The 26,375-nt window shown below is 56.0% G+C and overlaps 1 protein-coding gene across 2 annotated transcripts in view; it reads left to right on the forward strand.

The window, feature by feature from the left end:
• The first annotated feature begins 3,693 nt into the window (after positions 1 to 3,693).
• NTN1 (netrin 1) overlaps positions 3,694 to 26,375 on the forward strand; it is a 99,734-nt gene continuing 77,052 nt past the window's right edge. For both annotated transcript variants that reach the window (XM_065647755.1, XM_065647756.1), the window contains exon 1: positions 3,694 to 4,859. In XM_065647755.1, the coding sequence (XP_065503827.1) occupies positions 3,836 to 4,859 (1,024 nt within the window). In that variant the 5' untranslated portion in view covers positions 3,694 to 3,835. The remainder of the gene's footprint in view (positions 4,860 to 26,375) is intronic.

Consider the following 26,375-nt stretch of genomic DNA (forward strand, 5'->3'; position numbering starts at 1 on the left):
AGAAAGACAGAAACTGCCATTCGGCAACTGCTCAAAAGAACTGTCACTCTAGGGGAATAAATCGCTCCTGATTATTTCAACCCGGGTCTTCTCTGCTTTTCCAGCCGCTCCTGGTCCCCGCCGGGGGAACGGCCCCCAGATATTTGCGGAGGGGAAGATCTGGTTGGGTTTTCCCCCTCCCTTCTCCAAAACCCGAGGCCTGGCGATGGCAGGGGGAGGTGGGCCCGGGGCAGCGCATTGTTCCCGGGGGGGTGGACGAGCTCCGGCACCCGAAGCGATTTGACTTTTAAAACAGGCTCTGAGCTTCAGGGCTGCCTTTGCCGGCTACCCTGGAGGGGCTGAAATAAAGCCCTCCTCTCTCCTTCATCGGGGCTTTTCCCCGGCTACGCAGAGGGGGAAAGGGCCGCTCCGCTTTGCCCTGGACGGGCCCGGCTGTGCCCCGCGGCCGCTCAGCCCATGTGGCCGCACGTCGACCGGCCCCGGTCCCGGTGCAGGCACCGGAGATATCGGAGATGCTCTGACCCCAGTGAAGGTACCGGAGATGCTCCGGTCCCGGTGCAGGTGCTGGAAATGCTCTGCACCCGGTGCTGGTACCGACGGTGCTCCGGCCCCGGTGGGAGCGAGAGTGCAGCGGGCTCGTACCGGGGCTGGAGCCGATAAGGATTCATACCCCTCCAAGCCAAGGGCAGGGCCAGCTGGTTCTTAGTGACAGGAAAATCAAATTCGAAGCGGGGAGCAAGCCGAGGTGGGGGGCATGGCCTGCTGGCCCGAGCATCCCCCCCACTCCATCCGCCCGGAACGGCCCCAGGCCCCCCCTGCCCCGGAGGGAGCGGACAGATTCGGGACCGGCCCTCGGGGAGCTACGCGTCGTCCCCGCGGAGCTGCTTACATGCATTTAATAGCTCGAGGGCGAGGTAATTAGAGAAAAGCCTCAGTAAATCACGTTAATGACCGCAAGAGCCATTACAAACCCCGGGGGTTGTGAAACACCGAATAAACTCAGCGAAAAGAGCAGGATGGAGGCGAGAGCCGCAACCTGCGCCCCGGCCGGCGGGCAGCACGGTCCCCCCGTGCTCGGCAGAGCCGGATGGTTGTTAAATTAACACCCTGGTAATGGGATTAAGCAGCACCTCGGGTTTGCGGGGAAATTTAGCGTGGGGCATGTTTTCTTAGATCCACTCCCCATGTTTTGCGGCGAAACGGTAAAGACCAGTGCGGGCTGGAGGGGACGGGGGGTGGCCTTTGAAAACCCTCCTGGATTTTAAAGAAACGCCGAAATTTCAGCCCTTCCCTGTGCTCAGCGTCGGCGAGAAGATCGCGGTGGGTCGGGGGCAGCCGGAGCCAAAACCGCGTCTTCTCCGAGGGGAAACGCCGGTCCTGGCAGGGACACCTGCTGCCCTCGGAGCCGGACCCGCCTGTCCTCCCCCCGGCACGGCTCGTACACGGGCGGACGGGATCTCTTCGGGGAAAGGCTGGTCTCGGACACGCGTAGCAGGAGGAGAAGCACTAGGCTTGCAGAGCGGGGACTCAGACACGACGAGCGGCGATAGTCATAGCAGGCACCCGAGGGGTTCACGGGTCCGCGTTTGGGGCGCCCGGCGGGGCAAAGCGGAGCTCGGGTCCCCGCGGTCCCGCCAGATGCACCGGCGGGTGTCACCTGGGCAGACTTGAGGGGCACAGCCCGGGCCTGCCCCCGTCGCGGCTGTGCCCGGCCGAGCCAAGCAGAACCCGCCTGGGGCGACGGTGTCCTCGGGAGGACTCGCAGTTGCTGCTCCGGCCTGTCCCCGACGGCCCGGTAGAGTTTGGTTTGAATTCCCCCCTTCCCGCCTTAGAGCTCCTCCAGAGCTGGACAGGATCACCGGGCCCCGTCCCTCCCGCAAACCGGGCTGCAAGTCAAGAACGGGGAGAAAAATCTCTCCCGGACTGGGCGTGTGTGTCCCGGGCTGCGTTCCTGGGCTGCTCGAGTGGGACCAGTAGGACTGGGACTCCTCCAGTCCTGTGTCGACCGCATCTCCACACACACACACCTCTTCCCCCGGCCAAGGAGCAGCGAGGGCGTCGGAAGCAGGACGGAGGGGTTGTTTCCCGGGGAAGATTTAACAAATCCCCGCAGCGGCGGGGCTGGGAGAGCGGGTGGAGGGGGTGCGGGGGCAGGGAGGCTGCGGAGCCCCGCTGCCCTGCAGGGAAGGCGGTTGCATTGCCAAAGACTCCCCGCTGGGCTAGCAGGCCCGGGAGCAGATTAATCAGGCACTAATTCAATTTACAACAACCACTTTTATTCAGCTCGGTGGCAAGGAATTCAAAGCGGGGAGAGGGGCGGGCGGAGGGGAGGGGGCGGAGGCCGGCCTGGGGCTCGCCGCTACCCAGGCAGCCCCTGTCCCCTCGGGCCGCCCCGACGGGACTGGCGGGGAGGGGACCGCGCCACCGTGCCAGGGCCCGGCTGCTTGAGTGACACGGCGTGGGCAGCGCTCCGAGAGAGGGCACCTCCGTTGGAAAAATAAAAGTGCCCTTTTAATCAAAGAGGGAGAGAAGGGGGGCGAGCAGGGCGGCCGGGAGCCGCGGGGGGGAAACCCCTCCGCTCTCTCCCGGGAATATCTCTCCGGGATCTCGGTACCGACCCCCTCGCCGGAGCAGCGGGCGTCAGCGTGTCCCCGGCCGGGATCACCGGAGAAAGAGCCGAAGCGGATCCGGAGAGAGGCAACCGTCGGAGGGCGGCTCGCTCGGCACTGGGGTTCTGCTGGGGTGGGCGGGAAGCGGAGCTCGGACTGGGGCACGGCCCAGTGCGAGACAAATGCCGCCCTTTAGTCCCTTCCTCGCTTTAAGGGAAACGTCGACAAGCTGCACACCGAGGGGAGCACACTGGGGCTGTGCCGGGGAAACCGCCCCTTCACCGAGGTCGGCCCCCTAAAACAACCTGCCGGGGGTCGTCAGGCCCCTTAGTTCCCGTGTCGTCCTCAAGGACTCGACTGTCCTCCCAGTTAAACTTCCCGGGCATCAGGTTTTCTTTCCCAGGGGCGGAGGTTCCGGGCCGAGACCCTCTGGGGACCCCTTCGGGCCGGGCCGGTGCCCAGGCGGGCTCCGGGCTCTTGCACTGGGCGGTGGTTCTGCCCCGGACCCCTCTCCCAATCCAGCTGAGGGGGTCAGGCACGACCTGGGCTGGAAACTGGTGGAGAAGGGGAGGCCGGCAACGACCAGCAGGGAAATGCCCGATCCTGTCCCTATCGGCGTCCTCACAGGTACTGAAGCCCCTCCCGGCCGGTGCCCCCCTCTCCCCGCCCCATGCCCACGGAGCATCCCCAGCTGCAGGGATGCGGACAGCCCTGACCTCCGTCGGAGACACAGCGGGGTGGAGGGAGAAGCCGGGCCGTTCCCCGGCTCCTCGGGGCGGCTCGGAAGCCCCGCGGCAGCGCTAGCGCCCATCGCCGCGGTATCGGGGCGGGGTCCGTCCCTGTCCCATCCCTCCCCTCCGCCCTCCCCGAGGCCTGTGCGTGTGTCTGGCTGAGCCGCCAGTGGATGTCGTTGTTCTGTTCCTTGAGCGCAATGTCACTCCTTTAGCATGACCTCAAACGCGGCGGGGGCTGGGACCGCCAGTCATTCTCCGTGCCGGGGCGGGAGGCAGGCGGGACCCAGCCCCGCCGCCAGCCGCACTTTTGTGGTGCCGCCGCCGCCGCGGTCTCCCCTTTCTCCGCGGGGCTGGCCGCGGGGCGGGCGGTGCTCCGGGCTCCCCGAGCCTCTGCACCGCGTCCGTCGGCCAAGTCGCCCCGCGGAGCTGCGCGCTTAGAGCGGCCGCTCCCCTCCCTCCTTTCCCCCCCACGCCGCGCGGAGGTTGCGCAGGATGCCGCGGAGAGGTGCGGAGGGGCCGCTGGCCCTGCTGCTGGCGGCGGCGTGGCTGGCGCAGCCCCTGCGCGGCGGCTACCACGGTGTGAGCATGTTCGCCGTGCAGACGGCTCAGCCCGACCCTTGCTACGACGAGCACGGGCTGCCCCGCCGCTGCATTCCCGACTTCGTCAACTCGGCCTTCGGGAAGGAGGTGAAGGTGTCGAGCACCTGCGGGAAGCCGCCGTCGCGGTACTGCGTGGTGACGGAGAAGGGCGAGGAGCAGGTCCGGTCTTGCCACCTCTGCAACGCCTCCGACCCCAAGCGCGCCCACCCGCCCTCCTTCCTCACCGACCTCAACAACCCGCACAACCTGACCTGCTGGCAGTCCGACAGCTACGTCCAGTACCCCCATAACGTCACCCTCACTCTCTCCCTGGGCAAGAAATTCGAGGTGACCTACGTCAGCCTGCAGTTCTGCTCTCCGCGCCCCGAGTCCATGGCCATCCACAAGTCCATGGACTACGGCAAGACCTGGGTGCCCTTCCAGTTCTACTCCACGCAGTGCCGCAAGATGTACAACAAGCCCAACCGCGCCACCATCACCAAGCAGAACGAGCAGGAGGCGGTCTGCACCGACTCGCACACCGACGTGCGGCCCCTCTCCGGCGGCCTCATTGCCTTCAGCACCCTGGACGGCCGCCCCACCGCCCACGACTTCGACAACTCGCCCGTGCTGCAGGACTGGGTGACGGCCACCGACATCAGGGTGACCTTCAGCCGCCTCCACACCTTCGGCGACGAGAGCGAGGATGACTCCGAGCTGGCCCGCGACTCCTACTTCTACGCCGTTTCCGACTTGCAGGTCGGAGGGCGATGCAAGTGCAACGGCCACGCGTCGCGCTGTGTCCGTGACCGCGACGACAGCTTGGTGTGCGACTGCAAGCACAACACGGCCGGCCCCGAGTGCGACCGCTGCAAGCCCTTCCACTACGACCGGCCCTGGCAGAGAGCGACGGCCCGGGAGGCCAACGAGTGCGTGGGTGAGTCCCACGCCGCGGGCACTGACACTCGGGCACACACGGGGGGAAGGACGGGGAGAGGGTTCTGGGGTCACCGGAAGGTCAGGGAAAGGGAGGGGAGAGCGAAGGACTCGGCAAGGAACGGGGAGCAAAAGGCATGGGGACATCCAGGACTCGGAAAGGGAACTTCAAGGACGGGCAGGGAAAGGCGTGGGGACATGCAGGACTCGGCAAAGGAGCTTCGGAGATGGAGAGCGAAAAGCATGGGGACATCCAGGACCCATCAGGAAACGGGGAACAAAAGGCATAGGACATCCAGGACTCGGCAAGGGACCTTCAGAGAGAGGGACATGGGGACGTCCAAGGACACGGGAGCAGCGCGGGGACATCCAGGGACACGGGAAGCGGGACAGGGCCACGCAGGGACATGGAGAGCAGGACAGGGAGAGGACACTGAGGTAGCCGGGAGCGTATGGCAAACGAGGGGACACCGAGCGACCCAGAAGCGCGGAACAGGAGGTGTGAAGGCACTCGGAAGCGCAGGGGATGGGACTCGGAGGAGCCCGTCAGGACAAGGCAGGAGACACTGAGGCAGCCGGGAGGGCACTGGTGACAGCACCGAAGTGCAGAGCAGGGGGCACGGGAAACTAGGAAACACCGGGCAGAGGACGACGAGGCACAGGAATATGCGGCAGGGGATATCGAGAGCCCTGGAGACGTGGGGCGGGGGGACGCCGGAGGACCCGGGACCGCAGGACCGAGGGTACCGGGGGATTCTGGAGCGCAGAGCAGGGGACAGCGGGCGACTCGGAAGCGCGGGGCAGGAGACACCAAGTTTGCTCAGGAGGGGTGAGAAGGGACACTCAGGAGACCGGGAAAACACCGTTCGTGTCCGGAAAAGCGCTGAGGAGCCCTGTGTGGCTGCGAAGGTTTTCCCGTCCCGGGCAGCTCCCGGCCGGGGATCCCGCAGCTCACGGAGCGGGGCCGGCAGCCTAGCTCCCTTCCCGGGACACCGCTCAGAGTCCCGCCGCAAAGCCTGCAGCTCGCCCGAGAGGCTCCGTGCCCGGACGGGACGGAGACGGGCTCCGGTCCTCCCCAGGGGGACAATGCGGTCGGGCGCTGGGGAGGGCAGCTCGGCTCCCGTCGCTGCAACCTCAGGACGTGCGGGCGGCCCCGGGGACCGTGGTGGGGCGGCGGGGACTTGAACGAGCCCGAAGGCCAAATGAGAACCGAGGAGTAACCGGTTCTCGGGCGAAAAACTCGCGCTGTCCTTGCTGTAAGCGAGCCCTAGGCTCCGTCCTGGATGTCCTCGAGAGGAGACGGGGAGTCCCTCGCCTCTGCCCGGGGTAGCCAAGGGTGAAAAGTTTGGAGTGCTTTTCCCCTTGAGCCCCCGCACATCCCGCCGACGGGTCCCCCCGATCTTCCACCTCATGGTCCCCAGCGGGATCTCTCTGCGCTGCCGCTCCTCTTGTCGCCGCGGTTCAGGGGGCCGGTGCCAGCCCCTGCGCTGAGCCGTGTGCCGGTGGCTGGGGTGACACAGCCCCGGGGTCTGGGATGCACCGCGGGCTCAGCTCGGTTCTCCGCGCCGGGACGCCCCGGCTCCGCGGGGCGCGTCCCCGCCGCCCGCTGCCGCCGCCTTGTTTACCCGGAAAACACGGCCCCGTCTTCCAAAATATTTGCAGCTCCAACGAGAGGAAAAAAAAGCATCGCCGAGCGGCCAGAGTTGGGCTTTTTTTTTTTTTTTCCCTTCTCCTTCTCCCCCCCCCGCCTCTCAAATCAAAATCAGATGTCTCTCTTGCAGAGAGCGCAATTTCTTCGCCGGCGCCTTGAATAGCGAGGAGCGTCTAAGTCTGGGTTATCTGGCAGGGTGAGAGGGAGGCCCGGTCCTGCAGCACCGGGACACCCGTGGTGGCGGCGCCGGGGGACGATGCGGCCCCGGCCCGGAGCCTCCGGTCCCCGTCGGGGCGGAGCGGCAGCGGCCCCGGGGCGTCGGCAGCGGGGGGAAGGAAGCGGCGGGGAAATGCCGTTTCCCGGAGGTGAAGGCGGTGGGTGCCGCTCAGATGTGCCAACAGCCGGTTTATCTCCGTGTTTGCTTTTCTTTTGTCCCGGCGGGTCCCTCTGCCCGGCAGCGCTCGGGAACGGGACTCCACGTCTTGATTATTTCCCAGGTCCAGGGGAGCAGGAGGGGCTCAGCTCCCCCAGATTTCAGTCCCGTCTCACAGGCAGGGACGAGTTCCGTGCGTGCAGTAAGTTTCCGCTATCGGCGATGCCATAAAATTTGATATGATCTCGGGGTGCTATTGGACCCTTGGTCTACTCTGCAGAGTCCTACAGTGCTCCTGAAAAAACTTCTGTTCAGTTACTATGCTGGCCCTATGCACTTAGCATCCTTCTCCCTTCAAATTTATTTCCAATAAAAAAGAAACAAGTTCACAGTTTCCAGTAAAATGTGTGACTTTTGTGCCAGCTTTGCATTTCAGACCATGCACAGTCCTAGCCGTGTCAGACTTCCGCAAACGAAAATCACTCATTTTTTTCTTTTTCTGCCGACTTTGCTGGGAAGTGAATGTTTTGCAAGGATGACGCTGCCATAAAATAATTCTCCCCAGCCCGTTTTTGCTGCACATTCCCCTGGGCCATACCTATCAGTCTGCAAAACCAACCATGGCCAAGCAACTGCACTGCCCTGCTAAGCCCACACTGCCTGGAGTAATCCCTCTAGATAAAGATCACAATAACCCTATTCAGCTCCCACCCACTTGCTCATGACCATCGGCCCACCCTGGTTTCTCTCCTAAATCCCGAGAGAAAGTCAGGCTTTGCAGTCACCCAAGGGCTCCGGCCGCAGCCTCGGCCAGGCAGCAACCGGGACGAATGGCGGGTCCGTGGTGATGTGTCCAGCTGCACGTTGGAGGGATCTTCAACCGCTTGAGAGAGAAGTCAGAGGAGGCCAGAACCTCTTGAGCAGCAGTGAAGAGGGAGGAGATGTATTAGCCAAATTAGCTGAATTTGCCCCAGGCAGCGGTGTGAGAACTGATTACAATTTTTTTCACTGAATTTGCTCTTTTTATCTGGATTTTTTTTTTTTTTAAGCCAGGGAGAAAAATGATAGAATGTGTCTGCTTTGCTCAAAAATTTGGGTGTTTTCTTTGGTAATCCCATTTCCCCTGCCAAAACTGAATCTTTGTTCCTATTCATGCTTATTTGGGGCTGAGAAAGAAATGCGCTGGAGTTTCTGACAAAAAGTCAAAATTTCCCACGGGAACGTTTTTCACCAGCCAGATCTAATTTTTCTTTATCACTTCTTTCTGCCTACAAGAGCTCGGGCACCGCACACAGACAGGAGAGGGCCTGGCCCAAGGAGGTGTTCTCCAGGGATCTGCTCCCGCAGAAGGAGCCCGACCAGTAGAGCTTTTCACGGGTTCAGGTTCCCATCAACTTTACCTGGCAAATAACTCATCCACGTAGAGCTTGGCTTACAGTCTGGCTTTGGCTGGGCGCCTGAGAGCTAACATGCTCCGGGAAGGTCACAGCTTGGAGACAAGCTTGGAGGTCTGTTCTCCATCCTCCTTCTCTCCAGTGCCGTCAGGTTGGCTTCATTTGCTCAGCATTGCTCCGGCCCAAGCCCTGTGTCTCCAACCCAGTTTGTCCTGATGAAGCTTCTAGTTCCCCTGTGAGAGGAGACTGCAGCTGGAAAAGGCCTGAACTAAAACATTGTCAGAGCTGGTGAGCTTGTGTGGACACACGAAAATGCAGGCAGGGGCTTTGACCAGACTTAGCAGCATCAATAAAATGCAATCGACTCCATTCCACATTTTCTCACATACTGCAGCATTTTATTTTGGAAACAAACATGGGCAAGCGCTGCTTTCAACTACTCCTTTCAGTTTGCATAAAATACCTTTTGCCTTGCCTGCAGAAAGCGCAACTAGACAAACCCAGGCTGCAGCCCGCTGACAGGCACTTTGAGAACGAGCTCCAGGCTCCGTTCCCAGTGCCACTGGGGCTGTGCAGCCTGTTCCCCGTGGGGCCAGGAGATGCACCCGCCACCTGCACGTGTGTCTGACGTCAACGAGGTTTGCAGGTGCTGGGCACCTCTCGGATTTTGGCCCTCTGTGATGCCTAGAGAGTGTTTAACAATAACAAGTGCCGTTGCAGGGAGAGAAAGGAAACATCTTGTGTTTTCAAATAGGGGATTTGGCGCAAGCCATGTGCGAAGCCGGGTGTTAGACAGGTTCTGCTCCGTGGCGTGCGCTGCAGTGGGGTTCCCAGGCTGGGATGTCTGTCGTGTCAGAGCAATTTGTGAGCAAGTCCCTCCTCCAGCTAAAAGGAAACTTCATCTCCGACAAGGAGGGGACTGGAAACTACCAGAGACCAGCCTGCCAAATGCTTGCAATGAAAAACTTCCCTCCAGACAAACCTGGGGCTTTATGATCTTGATGGCAGTTCAGGGAGGTATTTGCAGGGCAGCGCTCACTGAAACAGCCAGTGGGCTGCCCTCCATCCTCATTACAACCAAGGAAACCAAATACTTCCACAGCAGCGAGCTCTTCTTGCTCTGGTTCTGCACAGCAGAACTGTGGGATTTCATCTCGGGGAATTCCTGGTGCCCCTTATTAAATTTAGGTGATCCCTTTTCTTTAACCTGCATTAATCATCTCCATTGCAGCCTCTTCCTCTTCGGTTCCAGGCATTGTGGTGGGGTGGGAGTCAGCCAGAAGACTTAAGTGGCTTTGCAAACCCTTCTGCTAGGAGAAGGAGGATCTGAGTGTCCCCAGTGTTCACCCTGCTCATGGCCACATCTCTTCCAGAGGGACGGGGAAGGATGCAAGTGACCCTTCTTGTCTTGTAAAGCAACGACATTTCTTATCTGAGCAAAGAGAATCTGAGAAGGGTTTCCAATGTGTCCCTGCAGGGTCCCAATACAGGATCCCCAGGGTGCCAGGGGAGGATCTCAGGGTGCCCATGAAGGATCCCCTGGGTGCAACATCCTCTGCCCACCTGAGACAGATGCTGCTGCCTGGGGCTGGGCAGCACAGCACGACAATGGCTCCGGACTGAGCCAGCCAGGCAAGGCTGGCCGGTGGACTTTGGAGCTGTTGTGTACTGATAATGCCCATTACCTTCTGGTGATATTAAGGACACTTATCATTCCTGATATCCAGGCTTGTCTTGTGCCTCGGTTTCCCCATTTACAGAGAATAAAGGCAGGCTGTGCAAAATGCTTCGGACTTGGGGTAAGAAAGGCGTGAAGCAGTATCACAGCATCCTCATGTGTAGGGAAACACTGCAACTGGGAGAGCTTCACCAGTGACTTGGCACCTGCAGGTGACTGGAACAGACCCTGTGTGGGCTGGACCTCTCATGACACCTTGCACTATGCACGGAGCCGCAGGTCCTTTACATCCCAGCCCTGGTTCATCTCCCAGCGGGTTGCTCTGCATGGGGAATTGCACGAGCTGCGGGTAACACTGTATTGCTGAACAGATGGGTGCTGTAGCCATAGAAATATGGGCCCATAAGCTGCTGAGACTCCCATTATAGCCTCCCAAGCAAGCCTTGCATGGGCAGAGCTTTCTCACAGGCTTTTATTCTCAGGAAGCTTAAAGTTAAACTGATTTCCAACAGAAAGGTTTTTACACCAACAAACAAACAAACAAAAAAGCGCAGTTAAGGCTAAAACAAAACCAGGCTTGGCACTCGGGGTTGGACACTTGCCTTCCCTTGAGCTTGTCCATGGCTAATCTCTGCCCTCCTCTTTCTGGGCCAAAGCATGTCATCCTTATTCAGCCTATGCTGTCCTCGCTCCAGCAAACTCCTTGTGACTGCCCGGGGAGACGTGCTGCCTCTCCAAGGATGGAGCGAAAAGCACGCGAGGGCTCTGGAATCTCTGCTGCGTGTAGGGATCCAGTTTGGAAAAACACTCCTGGGGTTCTGGGTTTCCTACCTGGCCTGTGAAATGGGGGCAGCTGCGATGCATGAGCCCATCTTTATGTTCTTAATGTATCTTCATCTTTGGGGGTTGGGGATGGACTTTCTGACCACAGAGGATTGCTGCCTTTCTTTGGCCCCAGATCCCTCCCACCTCCCTTTTGAGATGCCCTGCTTTTTGGTACAGTGTTTTTGAAGGCTCTTGCTCTTATTATGGGCTATTGCATGCCGGGGTTAGGCTGTCCAAGAGAAGTTTTCCTGGAGACCTTCTGGAGGATTTTGGGGTGCTGTGATGTGCTTCTTCCCCAACAGTTTTGCCTTCGGGGACATTCAGGGCAAAGGACATCTTGGGTCAGGATGTTTGGAACCAGCTGGTTACCTTCCGCAGCGTTAGAAATGTCCACACTGCAGAGGTTGCACGTAGTTTTGCGCGGTGTTGCTGTCGATCAGCAGAAATAAACCCAAACCAGCCCCAAGACATACCAAATACCACGTCTAACCTTTCCTAGAAAGCACTGACACAGCTGCTGGCAGTGTAGGACACACCAGCTCTTGGAGTGCAGGGCTGAGCCGTCAACATGCAGGGGGCTTCACAGCCCCCAGACTCGATTCCCCCCATACTATTTATTTGCAGCATGTTCATGTTTGCTCCAAACGGGTCCTGCCAACGTTCCAGGCAGCAGCAGGGGAGGCAGAGGTTTTGCTGCCAGGATCAGCCCGTGCAGACGGATTAAACCTGGAAAAAGGCTTTGGCGGTGGCAGAGCTCAGTGGTCTCATCTGCTTTGTCCCCAGGGTGTCTCTGGAGAGGTGGCTGCCGTTTGGCCTTTGCCGCTGCAATCAGCGGGGGGGACATTTCCTTCACACGACCTGAGCTCCACTCCCTGAGCATCCCTGCCAGATCCCCGCTGCTTCCCATAGGCAGCGCGGCAGAACCGGGAGCTTGGCACTGCCGCGGGGCTCAGCCTGGCTCTGCAGCCTGGCATCATGGGGGAGATGGGGCTGCACTCGGGCAGGAATCAAAGCACAGCTCATAAAGAAACAGCCCAGATTCTCAGACAGTGCAAACCCAGCTCTATCCAGTGGCATCGTCTCACTCCCACTAACTGCGCTCCGAAAAACCAAGCCCCTGACGGCTAGAACGGGGCTGCCTGACTGAAGTGATGGACAGGCTTTTAAAAAGATATCCGTATAGTAGCTTTCATTTATAGGGGGATTAGGATGCCCTGGGGACTGATAAGGAGCCGGGGAGGCTTCTCCTGTGCTGAGGCGGTGCAGCCGGGGAGGCTGTTGGGGGGAGCGGAGCGGAGGGCTCGGCTGCTCTCGTTTCATCCCAGCCCGGGTTTGCAGCAGAGATCAGCGGCACGAAGGGGCTCAGCCGCACGCTGGCTGGGAGGTTGCGTTAAGCTCTTCAGAAGGAAGAGGATTGACTGGTGTGGAGGGAAAAATGTTGTGGATTTTTGGGCAGATACTAAAAAAATGGGTTCTGAGCTGGGAGAGCACAAGCACCCGTGCCAGCGAAGGGCTGGGGGTGGAGGAGGTGTGCAGCTCTGCTGGGAGCTGGATTTACAGATTTATTTCGAACAGCACTAGTTTTAGTGGAGGTTGGAGTTTAAAAACTGATGGTGTGATATGGCCAGAGAGACTGCTTTGTCTCGAGGCTCAGCAGGGATGGCACTGGAAGCCCTGAATTCTGAGCTGGCACTGGAGAGGCTGCTGCATCAACAGCACAACCGGGCATAAAATTTCTGCTGCTCACAACTTGCATCTCCTGCGCAAAGTGACGGTTGCATCATCGGGGAGTGCAGCAAGTGAAGAAAGCAATAGATAGGGCAAGAGCCCAGTTTCATGTCCCACACGCAGCTGTGGAAGCAGGGACGGTGCAGGCAGCAGTTCTCCTTTCAGTTTTTTTCAAAGTGTCTTGTAAACGATGGGTGGGTTGAAAATCATATCTGCGTCTCCCTCCTTCATAGAGGTTTGGAGGCTGGGGAAGGAAAAACCTCTATTTCACACTCTCCTTGAAGCGCAGTCTTTCTAAATTATTTCACAGAGGGTTATAGGCTGGCAGGGACATCTGGCTTTGCCGTTGTCACCCTGGCTGTGGTATCACCTGGAGAGGGACCCCACCTTGTGCCGAGCCTGGTGCTGGGTCAGGGTGTCCTGGTGTGGGCATCCGCAGCCCCCAGCCCGCTCCTGGGATGTGCCTTGGGGACAGCAGGGCTGGTAAAGGTGAAGAATGAACCCAGGAGACCTTTGCCATCTCCTGCCAAAAGTGAACAGCAAGAAAGATTGTGTGGGCAGGCAAGCGGGGATACTGGTGCCGGTGGGGGCGAGCAGCCTCAGGGTGTCTTGGAGACAAACTTTTTCCCTGCTTGACCGTCAAAGCTGCTGCGTCTCCCCTGTTTGGGGAGAGGAGGCTGGAGACCAGGACCCAGCACCCCCAAATTAACCTGGAAAAGAGCAAAACCAACATGAGAGGCAGGAGCAGCCAGGCTCTACAAATTTGTTTTCCAGCAAATTTATTCTCTTTGATTTGCTGTGGGCAAGTGCTGGGAAACACTTTCTGATTGTGGAGAAGTAGATACAGATTCAGTGATGGCGTGTGATGGAGCAGGAAGAGCATTCCCCAGTTTCTCAGGGCACTGGAGAGCGAGGGGATTTCTTTACTACCCCCAGTCCCAGGTGGGAATGAGAGAAGCAACACGGGAGCAGAGCTGCTGGCTCAGCAGTCCCCGCTCTGTGCTCCGGGCTCTGTGCCATATCTGTGCTGGGTCTGTGAGCTCCCAGCTTGTGCGAGGAGAAGTCCAGCTGTTCCATCCCCCGGCACCATCTTCGCACACGCCTGTGTGCTCCAAGTTCACAGATTCAGATGGGAAGATGAATGAGGACTCCATGTCATCTTCCCCGTGGTATTTCGGAGCCATCCATCACCCTGATCCCTACCAGGCTGCACTCAGCGGCACCGCGTGGGACATTGGGATTCATGCCTCATTTTGACTGAGTATGACTATGTTGCTGGCAGCTCCATGGAGCGAATTAATGCCCCTTAATGTCAGCCATCTGGATATTTATGGTCCAGTCTTAAGCAGTCAGACCATAGTGGATGGAGAGAACAAGGATAACTCATCCAATGGGAAAAAAGGGATTTTTTTACACCCTCTGGGGATTGCCCAGTGCCCACCAGCTCAGTGCAGCACCTTGGTTTGCTCTGACAGTCCCAGAAGTCCTTTCCTTCAGGGTCCAGTGTATGATCTTGAGTTGTTCAGAAGATGCTCTGGGAAGAGCTGAGCCCTGTGAGGAGGGGTGAGGGACAGACAGTGCAGGCATGCGAGAGATGAATCTCCCTGCTCTCAGCCTCTTCTTCCTCACGCCAGGCCTTCCCCAGACCCCGCTCCTGATGCTGGGAGGCCCCGGATCACTGGCCACAGCAGCATGTAGTTATGCATAACCAGAAGAAGCCTGTCCCAGAAGCAAATCCAGCCCTGGGGGACATGACGGAGGTATCAGGACACTGTAAATGGAAGAGGGAAGGAGGAAGGTATATGATGGGTAGAGCTACAGATAGGAGAAAAAGCTCAGGTTTTTAAAATCAGCTATTGCAGTGTACAAGATGAGCTAAGCAGCCCATAGAGCATCCTCGGGATGGCCGGAGCCAGCTGCTGGCGGTGCCGGCAAGAGGCTGTTATTTTCCAGCCCCATCTGATAAGAGGTGCAGAACCAGCCAGGGGGCCGTCCTGCGTTTTGCCTTCCTCCAGCGTTGCAGGCTGTCCCGAGCTGTTTACTTGCTTGTCCGCCCGCCCTTTTGCAACAGGGAGTCGGTTCTGGTTAAAGTTGGAGATTGTAACGTGATTACTGAGAGTCTCATGAAATTAAATCACTCTTGCTTCAAAGCGGACGGGGAGGAGGAGTGTCCCTCTGGCAGCGGGGATGGCCGAGCGGATATTGAAAGCAGCCTGGTAGCCAGTATTGCATCGCGCACAATTGAGCTCTGACAGTGTGAAGGCAAATACAAACAGCAGCTTGTGTTTGCACACAAAGGCTCTGTGCACCAGTATCCCCGGCCCTGTACTTTACACCCTCAGCTCTTGGGCAAAAAGTCCTGGGAGGGTAGGAGGGAGGGAAACTCCACTGAATATTTAGAAATGAATTGAACTGTGCAAACATGCCATTGGGAAGCTCTCAGGGTAATGCTTTGGATCAGCTACCCGCCAGGGCTGGAACACAACTGCTGGAATTGAAAGGCCGACTTTCACGCTGAAGCAAAACCGGACAAAAGAAGATAAATGAAACGGGCTCCCGACGGGGTTTGGTTTGTTTGTTTTTGTAACTCGGCTAATATTCCTGCATTGTTCAGCCCAGCGGCCCAGTGTCTGTCCTTCACATACTGCTTGTAAATTGGGGCTAAGCAGGCAGCGCAGGCAGCAGGCAGTGCAGGCAGCAGGCAGCAGGCAGCGCAGGCAGCAGGCAGCAGGCAGCAGGCAGCAGGCAGCACAGGCAGCAGGCAGCAGGCAGCACAGGCAGCAGGCAGCACAGGCAGCGCAGGCAGCACAGGCAGCAGGCAGCAGGCAGCACAGGCAGCAGGCAGCAGGCAGCGCAGGCAGCAGGCAGCAGGCAGCACAGGCAGCAGGCAGCAGGCAGCAGGCAGCACAGGCAGCAGGCAGCAGGCAGCACAGGCAGCAGGCAGCAGGCAGCAGGCAGCGCAGGCAGCAGGCAGCAGGCAGCAGGCAGCACAGGCAGCAGGCAGCAGGCAGCAGGCAGCAGGCAGCACAGGCAGCAGGCAGCAGGCAGCACAGGCAGCAGGCAGCACAGGCAGCGCAGGCAGCACAGGCAGCAGGCAGCAGGCAGCACAGGCAGCAGGCAGCAGGCAGCGCAGGCAGCAGGCAGCAGGCAGCACAGGCAGCAGGCAGCAGGCAGCAGGCAGCACAGGCAGCAGGCAGCAGGCAGCACAGGCAGCAGGCAGCAGGCAGCAGGCAGCGCAGGCAGCAGGCAGCAGGCAGCAGGCAGCACAGGCAGCAGGCAGCGCAGGCAGCGCAGGCAGCGCAGGCAGCAGGCAGCAGGCAGCACAGGCAGCAGGCAGCAGGCAGCAGGCAGCAGGCAGCACAGGCAGCAGGCAGCAGGCAGCACAGGCAGAAGGCAGCAGGCAGCAGGCAGCAGGCAGCAGGCAGCACAGGCAGAAGGCAGCAGGCAGCAGGCAGCAGGCAGCACAGGCAGCAGGCAGCAGGCAGCACAGGCAGAAGGCAGCAGGCAGCACAGGCAGCGCAGGCAGCACAGGCAGCAGGCAGCAGGCAGCAGGCAGCACAGGCAGCAGGCAGCAGGCAGCAGGCAGCACAGGCAGCAGGCAGCAGGCAGCAGGCAGCAGGCAGCAGGCAGTGCGGGGCAGGGAGGCGATGACTCCCTCTGGCTCGGGGACCATGAGGTTGTCCTCCGTGGCCGCCATGGTGCAGGGAGTTGGATGATTTGCATCTACAGGGTTGCAATCACACCATGTCGTGCTGGGAAGGTCTGAGCAGGAGCAGTGAGGCACAGCCCTACTAATTCCCGGGTGAACCTGGATTTAACCCGTGGCATTTTTGCACATCCCAGTTAATTACTGGGTGAACCTGGATTTAGCCCGTGACATTTTTGGGCATGGCACACGGTCTGCGTTAGCAGCAGAAGGATCAAGAAAGTCTGTGAACCAACGCAACTTTGCTGTCGGTCCATTCTGCAGATGAGCGTGGCACATCCTAGTGACTTTCATGGAGCTGGCAGCAAATCTGCTGAGATTTGCCCAAGTGGGGAACCCCCAGACAAACAGTGGGTACCAGTGGTGATGTGTCACCTGTCTCCATCCCGTGGTCCAGCAGCAGAGCGGGGAGCAGTGCTCGTCCTCGCTGTGCTGTGTTCATGCCCTGGGGTGTCCCAAAGAAATTTAAGGGTGTTGGACTAGATGAGGTTTAAAGGTCCCTTCCAACCCAAACTATTCTATGATTCCATGATGTGTCTTTGTCGAGCTCGGACCCTGTCCAGGGTTGGGGAGATACTGCTCATGTGGGATGGACCATGTCTGCAGGATCTGGGCACTGCAGGGTCCCCAAATCTGTCCCGCTGGACACGGGTTAATACGGACACTCACTTGATTTTAAGGGAAAAAGATCCCCCAATGTAAGCCTCTTGAAAATTGGCTTGCCCCGAGGATTTTAGGCAAAGAAGCAGCCAGATCTAATACCACAGTATTTTTCTCGTTAGCACTGATGGAGCAAAAGCTTAATAATCAGCTGTTTGATAGTTTTGATCAAATCAAATGGCAAAAATAGTGATGCCTTTAAAACATTAAATTACGTTTAATATGCTCCATAGCATATACTTCTCATAAGCCTCTGCAAAACCACCAAATGTTCACAAAATTTGGCAAACTGATTTCTCCAGAAATCCAGACCCCCCAAATGAGCTATTTGTTAGTCTCCACTTCACAAAGTTTCACCCAATCAATTAAAAAAAAAAAAAAATCCCAACAAAACCCCAGACAGCACATCACGTGCTTGGGGCGACCAAAGAAATCCCCTGATTTGGGTGACCAATGAAAGTTCCCAGTAATGAAAAGCGAACAATTTGTCGGCAGCCCATGCACTTGAAAACGAATGATCCAAATTATTCAGCAAGTCTCCCTGGATAGTGAATCCATTGAAAGGGGATCGAGACAGAGTCATAAATTATTCATGACCCAAAAGAGAATGAAATGCATATAATCATAACAATAATAATAACAACAACAATCGCAACACTAATAATAGTAACAAGAATTCAGCCAGCTCTGTTGAGGGAACCGGGGAGGCATGAAGACTCACAGACTTTATTTTCCCTTTATTTCAGCCCCCCTTTAGAGCAGCTGTGTTAAATAAAGGGATGTAAAGTGGGTTAACATTTGGAATAAATGTATTTATTGCCAATAATTTGACTCGCTTGCCTTGACTGGGGATGATATAGTTTGTACTCTGGTCCTTGGCAGAGGGAAGGTCCATGAACTCACACACATCACTGTTAATTGCTTAATATAATGAATTTCTCAGCATCCTGGACTACTTTTAAGGAGTCTGTAGAAGTGACTGCAGCGAAGGCATGTACTGTACTGCTGTCCCTGGAAAATTTATAGGTGTCCATGAGCTGAAAGAGAAGTGGAAAGTGCTGGCCTGACACATACCCTCGGGATTCGACTCTTCCTGGCTTGAATGGGACCTGGATTGCGGAGCCACCCCGGGCCCATTGAGGCGGTCAGAGAGCCGAGGAGAGGCCACAACTCTTGTCACACCGCTCGCGCGTTTCCTGCTGCCACTGGCATGGGTTTGGCTGGGGAAACTCAGCCGCGGACCTGCTGTGTGCCTGAATCTCATGTGTTTCAGTTCTCCATCATTTCCCTGCCCTTGGGAACCAAGGTTTTAATCTGCGGATCTTTTATTTGAGACCCCCTTCCAGCAGCCCCCCGGGAGGGATTTTCCCTGAGGGGAGCGTGCCGCCAGGCGATGGGCTGGGCGATATTGAAGATTCAAATACATTGATATGCTCGCACCGCGTTGTAAAGCGCCCGACTACAACTTTGGCATGCAAATGAACTCCCGTTCGCGGTGCAGGGGCTCGGCTGTGGCACTCGGCCATCTCCCAACGGTTTCCCACAGGTCACCCCATGTGCGCAAGGCGGGCTCAGAGGGGCTGGAGAGTCCTTTTGCTGCCCCTGCGCTTCCTCAGAGCTTTTTCCACCTGCTGCTCTCAGCAAGCCGAGATGAGGTATCCCGCTGTTGTGTGCACGCAGGGAAAAAAAAAGGCATTTCTAAGGCTAGGAAGCAGCAGGTTGGGCCGGGAAGGAGTAAAGCTCTCACCCCATATGGCTCCATTGGCTTTGGGTGCTGCGGTGGGTGCTCAGCACCCACGTGGTTTGGGTTGAACGGATCGATTCTGCAGCAAAGTGGGGCAGGTTCAGCAAAATGGAGCCAGCCCATGGGGACTATTTTGGAGACCTGTGTTCCGAAACACACAGTCAGAGAGTCTGATTTGTATTTGCCCGCTGAAATAATCTGCAATTAAGGAGGATTTTTATTTGCTTGCTGAATAATCGGCAATTAAGGTGGATTTTTATTTGCTTGCTAAAATAATCTGCAATACAGGCTCAGCCCTGCTCAGGTGGGGGAAAGCCTGAGAGGACGGGGGGGAGATGGGGGAGAAGCAGAGGGGGGTCCAGGGCAGTCTGGGGACACAGAGGAGTGTGTGTCCCCCGAGCCTGGTGCCAGCGAGCACTGGGCTTTGGGGACGTGGTGCTGGTTGTCCCCGTGGCTGCGGCAGGAGAGCCGCTGCTGCCGGGTGGTTGTAAGGCAAGAAGAAGGAAGAGATCCTGCTGGCATTTTGCTTGGAAGTTCACTGTGTATTAAGTGCAGCACGGTTTTCATTACCAGCTCCATTTGGGTACAATAAATCACAAAGTAAAAAATACACTTCTGGCCCAGATTCTGCCCTCAGTTATGAGTGGCAGTAACCAGAGGCAAAATCTAGCTCTGGCTTCAGCATTGTGGCCCATATGTTCACCTTTTGGAATTAATTTCTTCTGGTAATTTCTGTGTAATTATACAGGATTGAAGGCTGATTAACTGCTTCCTGTCATGGGCAATTAATATTGCTGATCTAGTGCCAAGGGTGCACTTTGCACTGTACAAACCCATGAAGAGAGACCAGCTCAGCCTCCAGCACCCGCTGCAAGGTGACAATCTGGACCCTGTTATCTTTGCCAAGGGGACTCTGGACCCCCCCGCGAGAGTCCCCAGAGGAGATGGGGCCACCAGCTAGCAATTTAGCAGAGAGCACGCACTTGCTGTTCAGCCATCAAAAGAACATCGAGTGTTTGTGTGTGCTCCAGCTGCTGCTAAAATATTTTGGAGGTCATTTCTGCCGAGCGGGCTGGAAGAACCTGTAATTGCAACAGATGCTATCCCGTGGGTGAGCAGAGCAGCTCATCTCCCCAGAGTAATAATCTAATTTATATCTCATAAGACAGTTTTATTTTTTGCAAATTACCAATGTCTTTTTCTGCCAGTGAACTGGCAGATCTGTGCAAACTCCCCGGGGCTTTGGCCGCAGCCTTTGCGCCGGTTTGAGACAGGGGGAGTGGAGAGTCATAAAAGAAACTTCTCTCATCGGGTTATGGTGCCTATAAAATTAGCCTCGTTAGAAGCTGGCTGCCCATTTAAACAAGCAATTTAAGTGGATTACTAAGGCATCCTCTCGCCCCCCTCAGCTTCTGTAAAATAACTGAGTTTAAGTGAACGGAAAGAAGAGGAGAACAGCAATGGGTTTGCTTGAGTCAGGCTTCTGTGTGGCTCAGATGCTGTTGCGGCGGTGTTTGGATTTGTTTGCTGTTTTCTGTATGCGAACAGCTTCAGTTCAAATGAGATGGAGAGATAAAGCAAGTGGGAGGAGGAGAAATAATCTCAAGTGTCCCCTCTGGTTTCCATGGGCTTTGGATGAAGCCACGCTTCCCCTCTGTGCAATTTGTTCTCCCCGGCTGGGTTTGTGTAGAAGGTCGGGTTAGCTGCACGCAGGTTTTGCTCACACTGATGGATTTGCTCCTGTTCTGCCAGATGCAACAACATAACCCTGAGTCTGAAACCACAAAGGGAAGGTGCTGCCTCCAGGAGTTCGGCTGCCCTGACCGCCAGGGTGTGCGGTTGTCCTTGCAGCCCCCAGAAACAGCAACTTCATCTCCCGTGCCAGTGGCCGGGGCCAGCTCTGTGTCCCAGGCTGCAGGGATGCAAACTGCATTTTGCTAGTGGTGCCCTTTCTGTTCGTGCCCAGGTATAGTCCCCCAGCTCTCAGATACACTGTCAAGGGAAAATTAATAGCAGAAATGTGGAAAAAGAGGGGAGTTTTCCTGCATCTCCCATGCATCCACCAAGGAGCAGCTCAGAGAACCAGATTTACTTGTTCAGGGAAGTGCAGCCTTGTATGCCCAATTCCACCTCTGCGGGAAGTACTTCGTGTGTTATTCCATCATGCCTGTGCTTGGCAGCTTAAAATAAATCCTGATGCTCACTTGCAGCTTGAGACCTAAGGCAGCAAAATGCTACCCAAGCCACAAGTCATTGTTAGGTTTCAGAGTGAACGCTCCCTCACAAAGGTGACAACAGCTTGTCCCTGCTGCCTTGTGGCACCTGTTAGCTGTGACAGCATTGTCCGTTCTCAGACAGCTTTCACCCGCCTCCCCTAACCTCAGCTCCCATGCTCACGGGATCACATTATCCCCTATCCCATCCCCTCGTGGTGGCAGATTGAAGCCTGGAAAAGCAGAGGCTGAAACTCTTACATGGCAGAGAGAAAAACTGCCAAACTGTCTTGTGGGGTTGAAAACCAGCTGGTTTCACCCCACACCAGGACCGTGCAGCTGGGTGCTGTAGCTGTGCATGGATCTGAGCACTTTTGGGGGGACAAAGGGACAATCCCAGGTCTGTCCCTGTCCCAGGGCAGATGCCAGGGAAGCAGCCGCAGCCGCTGAGCAGCTCTCCAGCCTCCCAGCCTCCGAGACAACCTCCCGAGAGTTTAATTTTTGGGAAGCTTTAACATCCCCCACTTAGCAAGCACTGAAAGGAAGGTCAGCTAATCCTTCACGACGTCTCTGAATGAATTCAGGCCCACAAGTGAGATTACTAAAGAGGGGAGGGCGAGGCCAGGAGAGCTGCATAGATACAGGACCCTTCCCATCGTCAGGCCTGGTTTTCTAAAGAAACGGACCTTTTATTTCAGTTTTCGTCCCCTTGGAGGAGGGGAAGGGGGGTGAGCAGACGTGGCTGAAGCACCCAACTCCCCTCCCCCAGCAGCAGCACCGCAGTTGCAAACACCAGCAGGGTTTGTTAGAGGGGAGCCCCGAAAGAGCTGAGCAAGGGTCCCCATCGGCAGGAGGGGCAGCCAGAGCGTCCCATGGAGACTGAGCAGTGCCCATGGCCCAAGTATCCCCATACTGGGTCTCAGCTCAAGCTTTTGGGAAGAAAACCCCCAAAAGCAGGGTCCCTCTGTCCCTCTTGGCAGCTTTGATGGCTTTTGACCCATGTCGCTGAAGCCACTGAGGTCCCAGCACTCCCTTTGCCCAGGCACGCAGATGCTCCCATGCACGGGCATTTGATGACTGAACCCATGAATTTAAGGCAACGTGGCAATTTCTGTGTCCTTACCACTTGCCACCGTTCTTCAGGTCACCTTTTTGGGACACCCAGAGAGGCCACCCAGGGGACTGAGCTGTGTCCGAGCCTGGCTGCGTGGGGTGAGGTGGGCGCCCTTGGGTGCAGCACCCCTTCCTGGGGGGGACCGGGCACCGTGCCCACAGGCAGCCCCTTGCTGGGCTGCACCCACAGTCCTTTGTGAACCCCTGGGGTGATGACATGACAGGAACCACTAAGGACTCGCTTTTCTTCTGCAAATCAACTGTCCTGCTCAATGCTGGAAGAGCGGAGCCCGTTGAATGCAGCCCCCCGGGGTGTGGATGCACTGCGATGAGCCATGGTAACCTGGCGACAAGTGTGACAATGCAGACACCCAGACCCCAAGCCTCCCTGCCAGGCTCCCCAGTCTCCCCAGATTGGGTATTCAGGCCACAGGGTTTTCTCTATTGACCTCGAAACACTGTTCTGCATGGGAGAATTTTCTTTCTTTCTCTCACCACAGAATCAAGTGTTTGCAGTTGGAAACTTTTTGCTATCACAACGTGCAAGCTGGTGGGCCCAATGGTGGGCCTTGATTCTCAAGGTCCAAGGGCCAGCTAGGAGAAAAGGGAGAGGATGCTTTTTTCATGCACTCTGTGATGACTCCAGTGAGGTGGGATGCTCTGTCGCGAGAAGAGCACCCCGTACCACCATGTCGTGCAGAGCCCAGTCCTGTGTCTTCCCTGCAAAGCACTGGGTGCCCTTCCCCAGCTCCCTGGGGATGTCTGATGGAAAAAGCCCATCTGGCCCATGGAGCTACAAGGGAACAGCCCCAGTGTCAGACCTTCTCCGTAACTTGTTTTTTCTTGGAGGTATCCTGTAAGACGCTGCAGCACTGGCTGAAATGCTGCCTGGCCATGTGCCCCCATCAGTGCTGGGTGATGTGCATGCGTGCTGCAGGTTGGCAGGTCCCATGGAAAGCTCAACACTTCCCAGCTACTCCAGGCTCAGCCCCGCACAGCATCCTCTGGGACTGCACAGTGCTCCCTTGGTCCCAGCAGATCCTTCTTGCGGGGAATAAACTCCTCCTGGTGCTGGGGAAGAAGGATGTGTGTGATGAGATGCTTTAATAACAACTATGAGCACAGCTGTACAGATGTAGCTGTGATGCTGTGAAATGCAACGTTTAATTACACAGCGACTTGGATTCTGAGACTTCTGGACAGTAAATATCCAAATCATAGCTAGGAAATACTTCAACTCAGCCCCAAAAGGTGACATTCACCAGTAGGATCATGGCAGGGGCAGGAAGGTGCTCTGCAGGGGTCTGGGATGTGCTGGAGCAGCTTTCTGTGGGGTGCAATACCTGTCACAGGCAATAGAGACAGACAGGTGCCACCAGAAACATCTTTGAGAACAACCAGCTGGGATTAGGGTGTGCAGCCAGAAGGCAGCGGCTGAAACGGAGAGAGAAAGGCACAGGGCAATCACGAGTAGAACCAGCCCCATGTGTCTTTTTGAGAGATGATTTTCACTCAGTGTGTGGGGAAGCTTCCAGCTGCAGCCCTGATTAAAGATCAAATTGTTGCTAGGGTATCTGAGCATGATATCTGGTGTGACATCACACCGCACATACAGTTTCCCTGGGGAAACTGAGGCACAGGTGGAGGAACTGACCAATTAGCAATGCAGTGGCAGCCAGAGAGGCTCTCTGGTCCTACTTCTCTCTTCTTTCCCCCAGTCCTGTGCTGACATTACTCCATTTCTTGGTTTATTGGAAGGTAAGAGAGAGGAGACTCATCCTCACTGAGCTGAGGAGCGTGAACGTGAAGCTTGAGGTGCACAGCATTTTGGGGGCTTCACGTTTAGCTCAGCCTGATCTCAGACTGGACTGGGTCCAGGTGTATCTGAAAATTTCCATCCGCCTCTTGTTGTGCCTAAATATTAATAGCTAGAAACGTTAACAACAGCCGCCTATGGGAGATGCACAGCGAGTCTGCTATCCTAAGAGGAAACTGAGAGGCGGTGAGGGGATTGCCAGGAGAAGGGGAGAAGATGACAGCTCTGTCTGTGGCACAATCAGAGGGTCCAGCCCATGCCCAGGGTCAGTGTCCCCTCCTGGCCGAGCCCCATTCCCGCTGGGAGCCCATCACAGCCTCCCGGTCCATCCCCTACGCAGCTCCCGCGTCCTCGGCAGACGTTGCCCCCAGCTATTCAGCCACTCTCCGGATCATTAAACATATTGAGCCACACCAGTCCTGTGACTGGTTAATTAGTAAAGAGTTGACTAATTAGTTAATCACGTTTACCGAGTGCTTTGAAAGTGCTCAATGTTTTTATTTTTAATTATGAGTGCACCCCAGGCGCTGTTCACCTCCCCGCATGCCAAGCCTTGCAGGGTTCAAACTCTTTGTCTTTGCTACCCGAGGCTGGTTTTAAGATGGGAATTTGCCTCTTATCGTCTGGTTACCAGGTTTCCTTAACAGTCTCTTGTGTATGATTTTAGAAAAGCCCTTCACAAAGTCTTCATACACCCTGGCACACTTAACTCACTCTTTCAAAGCTGTCTTACCCACGAAGGAGGCAGGATCGGTTCTTGCAAAGTCGGACACGGTAGTGCCTTTGTGCACACCTCATCCCACATCCCACTCCTGACCTTAAGAAAAGATCAGCCAATATCCAGACTCGCTCTCCCATCCCAGCCTGGGAGGCTCCAACCCACAGTGCCATGGACATGTCCGTTTTGGGAGCCTCCCATCCCATGTGAGAGAAGGCAAGGTTTCCTCCCCAAAGGAAAACAAAGTTATTCACACGTCTGACTTCAGGCTGGTCAAAAGCAGAGGACAATTTTGGTGGAGGGCAGGAAGAGAAAGTGCACTCCAAAGATTCCACCTACTGAGAAGAATGTGAATGGGGTTTGTTAGTCAGGGGAGAGTCTTGGCATCTCTGAAGAATCAGCAAGTCTAATTGTCTAGGGCTTTTCTTTATTCGCAAAAATGTCATCAGCTCATTAAGTAATGTCATAAAGAGCCCCAGTCACCTCTTATCACTGTGCAATCTGAAGAGCAGTCTTATAGCATCAGCTGCAGAAATAAGACCCACCCCCACACAGCACTGAGACAGAAGAAAATCTGTCACTCGAGCAGACAATAAGCTGTAAAAGTCACACAGGGCTGTCACAGGAGCAGGGTTTGGGGCTGCTTCTGTCCCCAGGAGTTGATTAAGGGGGGCACATGGGCAGCCAGAGCACATTGTGTGGACACTACTCCAGGAGGTGGATGGTTAGTGCTGTTGCCTTCACCCAAGAACCCGCAGTCCCCAGGTTCCAGGTAGGAGGTCTTAGCTTATGCTTTTCCAGAAAGCTCATAGTGATGTGTTGTCAGGGCTTGCCATCTCCAGGTAATCCTCACTCAAATAACTGCTGCCAAACTTAACTTGTGCCTATGGTGATGTGGTTGCAGAATCATGGACAGGTTGTTTTGGGAAGTGGGAAGATATCATAGAATCATAGAATTATTTTGGTTGGAAGAAACTTCAAGATCATTGAGTCCAACTGTTACCTTAACTCCGGCACGAAACCATGTCCCAAGAACCTCATCTCTGTCTGTTCAACTCCTGCAGGGATAGAATCATAATATCATAGAATCATTTTGGTTGGAAGAGACTCTTAAGATCATTGAGTCCAACTGTTATGTTAACCCAACATTGTTATTAAACCATGTCCCTGAGAACCTCACCTCCGCATCTGTTCAACCCCTCCAGGGATGGTGACTCCACTGCTGCCCTGGGCAGCCTGTTCCAATGCCCGACAGCCCTTTCTGTAAAGAAATTGTTCCCAATATCCCATCTAAGCCTCCCCTGGTGCAACTTGAGGCTATTTCCTCTTGTCCTGTCACTTGTTATGTGGGAGAAGAGACCAATGCGCTGGTCCACTGGACCAGACCCTTGCACTCTAAATTTCCTCCTTGGAAATCCTCCTTTCGTGGCTGCTAATGAAGGTCAGAGCAGCCAGGCACCTAAAATGGGCATTATTTAAAATGCCAGCAATAAGTGGGGATGAATCGCAGCCTCAGGCTCTGTAACTAGCCCTTAGACTGGACATACTGGTCAGAAGCAAGAACCTGTTGGTGCAGGATCCTGTTTCCAACCTGAGCAGCACAAGACTCCTGGGAGTCATTTGAGCGTGGAGCAACCACAAGGCAATAGCTCACTGGTGTGTTGTCTGTAATTTAGCAGTTTCTGAAGCAAAGATGGCATCCTTGTAATTAGTTTTAGTAGCACATTAGTAGTAATAGTAGTTTAACGGCTTTTGCTTTTACAGATCACACATTTTGGACATTTTCAAGATGTTTATATCAATCAGCTAGTATTGGACAGGGGCTTACAAGTGGTTGGGACCATTTGGAGTCCAAAAACCTGATCCTCAGTTGTTCTGCATTTTGTCTACCCTTTCAT

The sequence above is a fragment of the Caloenas nicobarica genome, chromosome 18, assembly GCF_036013445.1.
Source record: "Caloenas nicobarica isolate bCalNic1 chromosome 18, bCalNic1.hap1, whole genome shotgun sequence".
Taxonomy (NCBI): domain Eukaryota; kingdom Metazoa; phylum Chordata; class Aves; order Columbiformes; family Columbidae; genus Caloenas; species Caloenas nicobarica.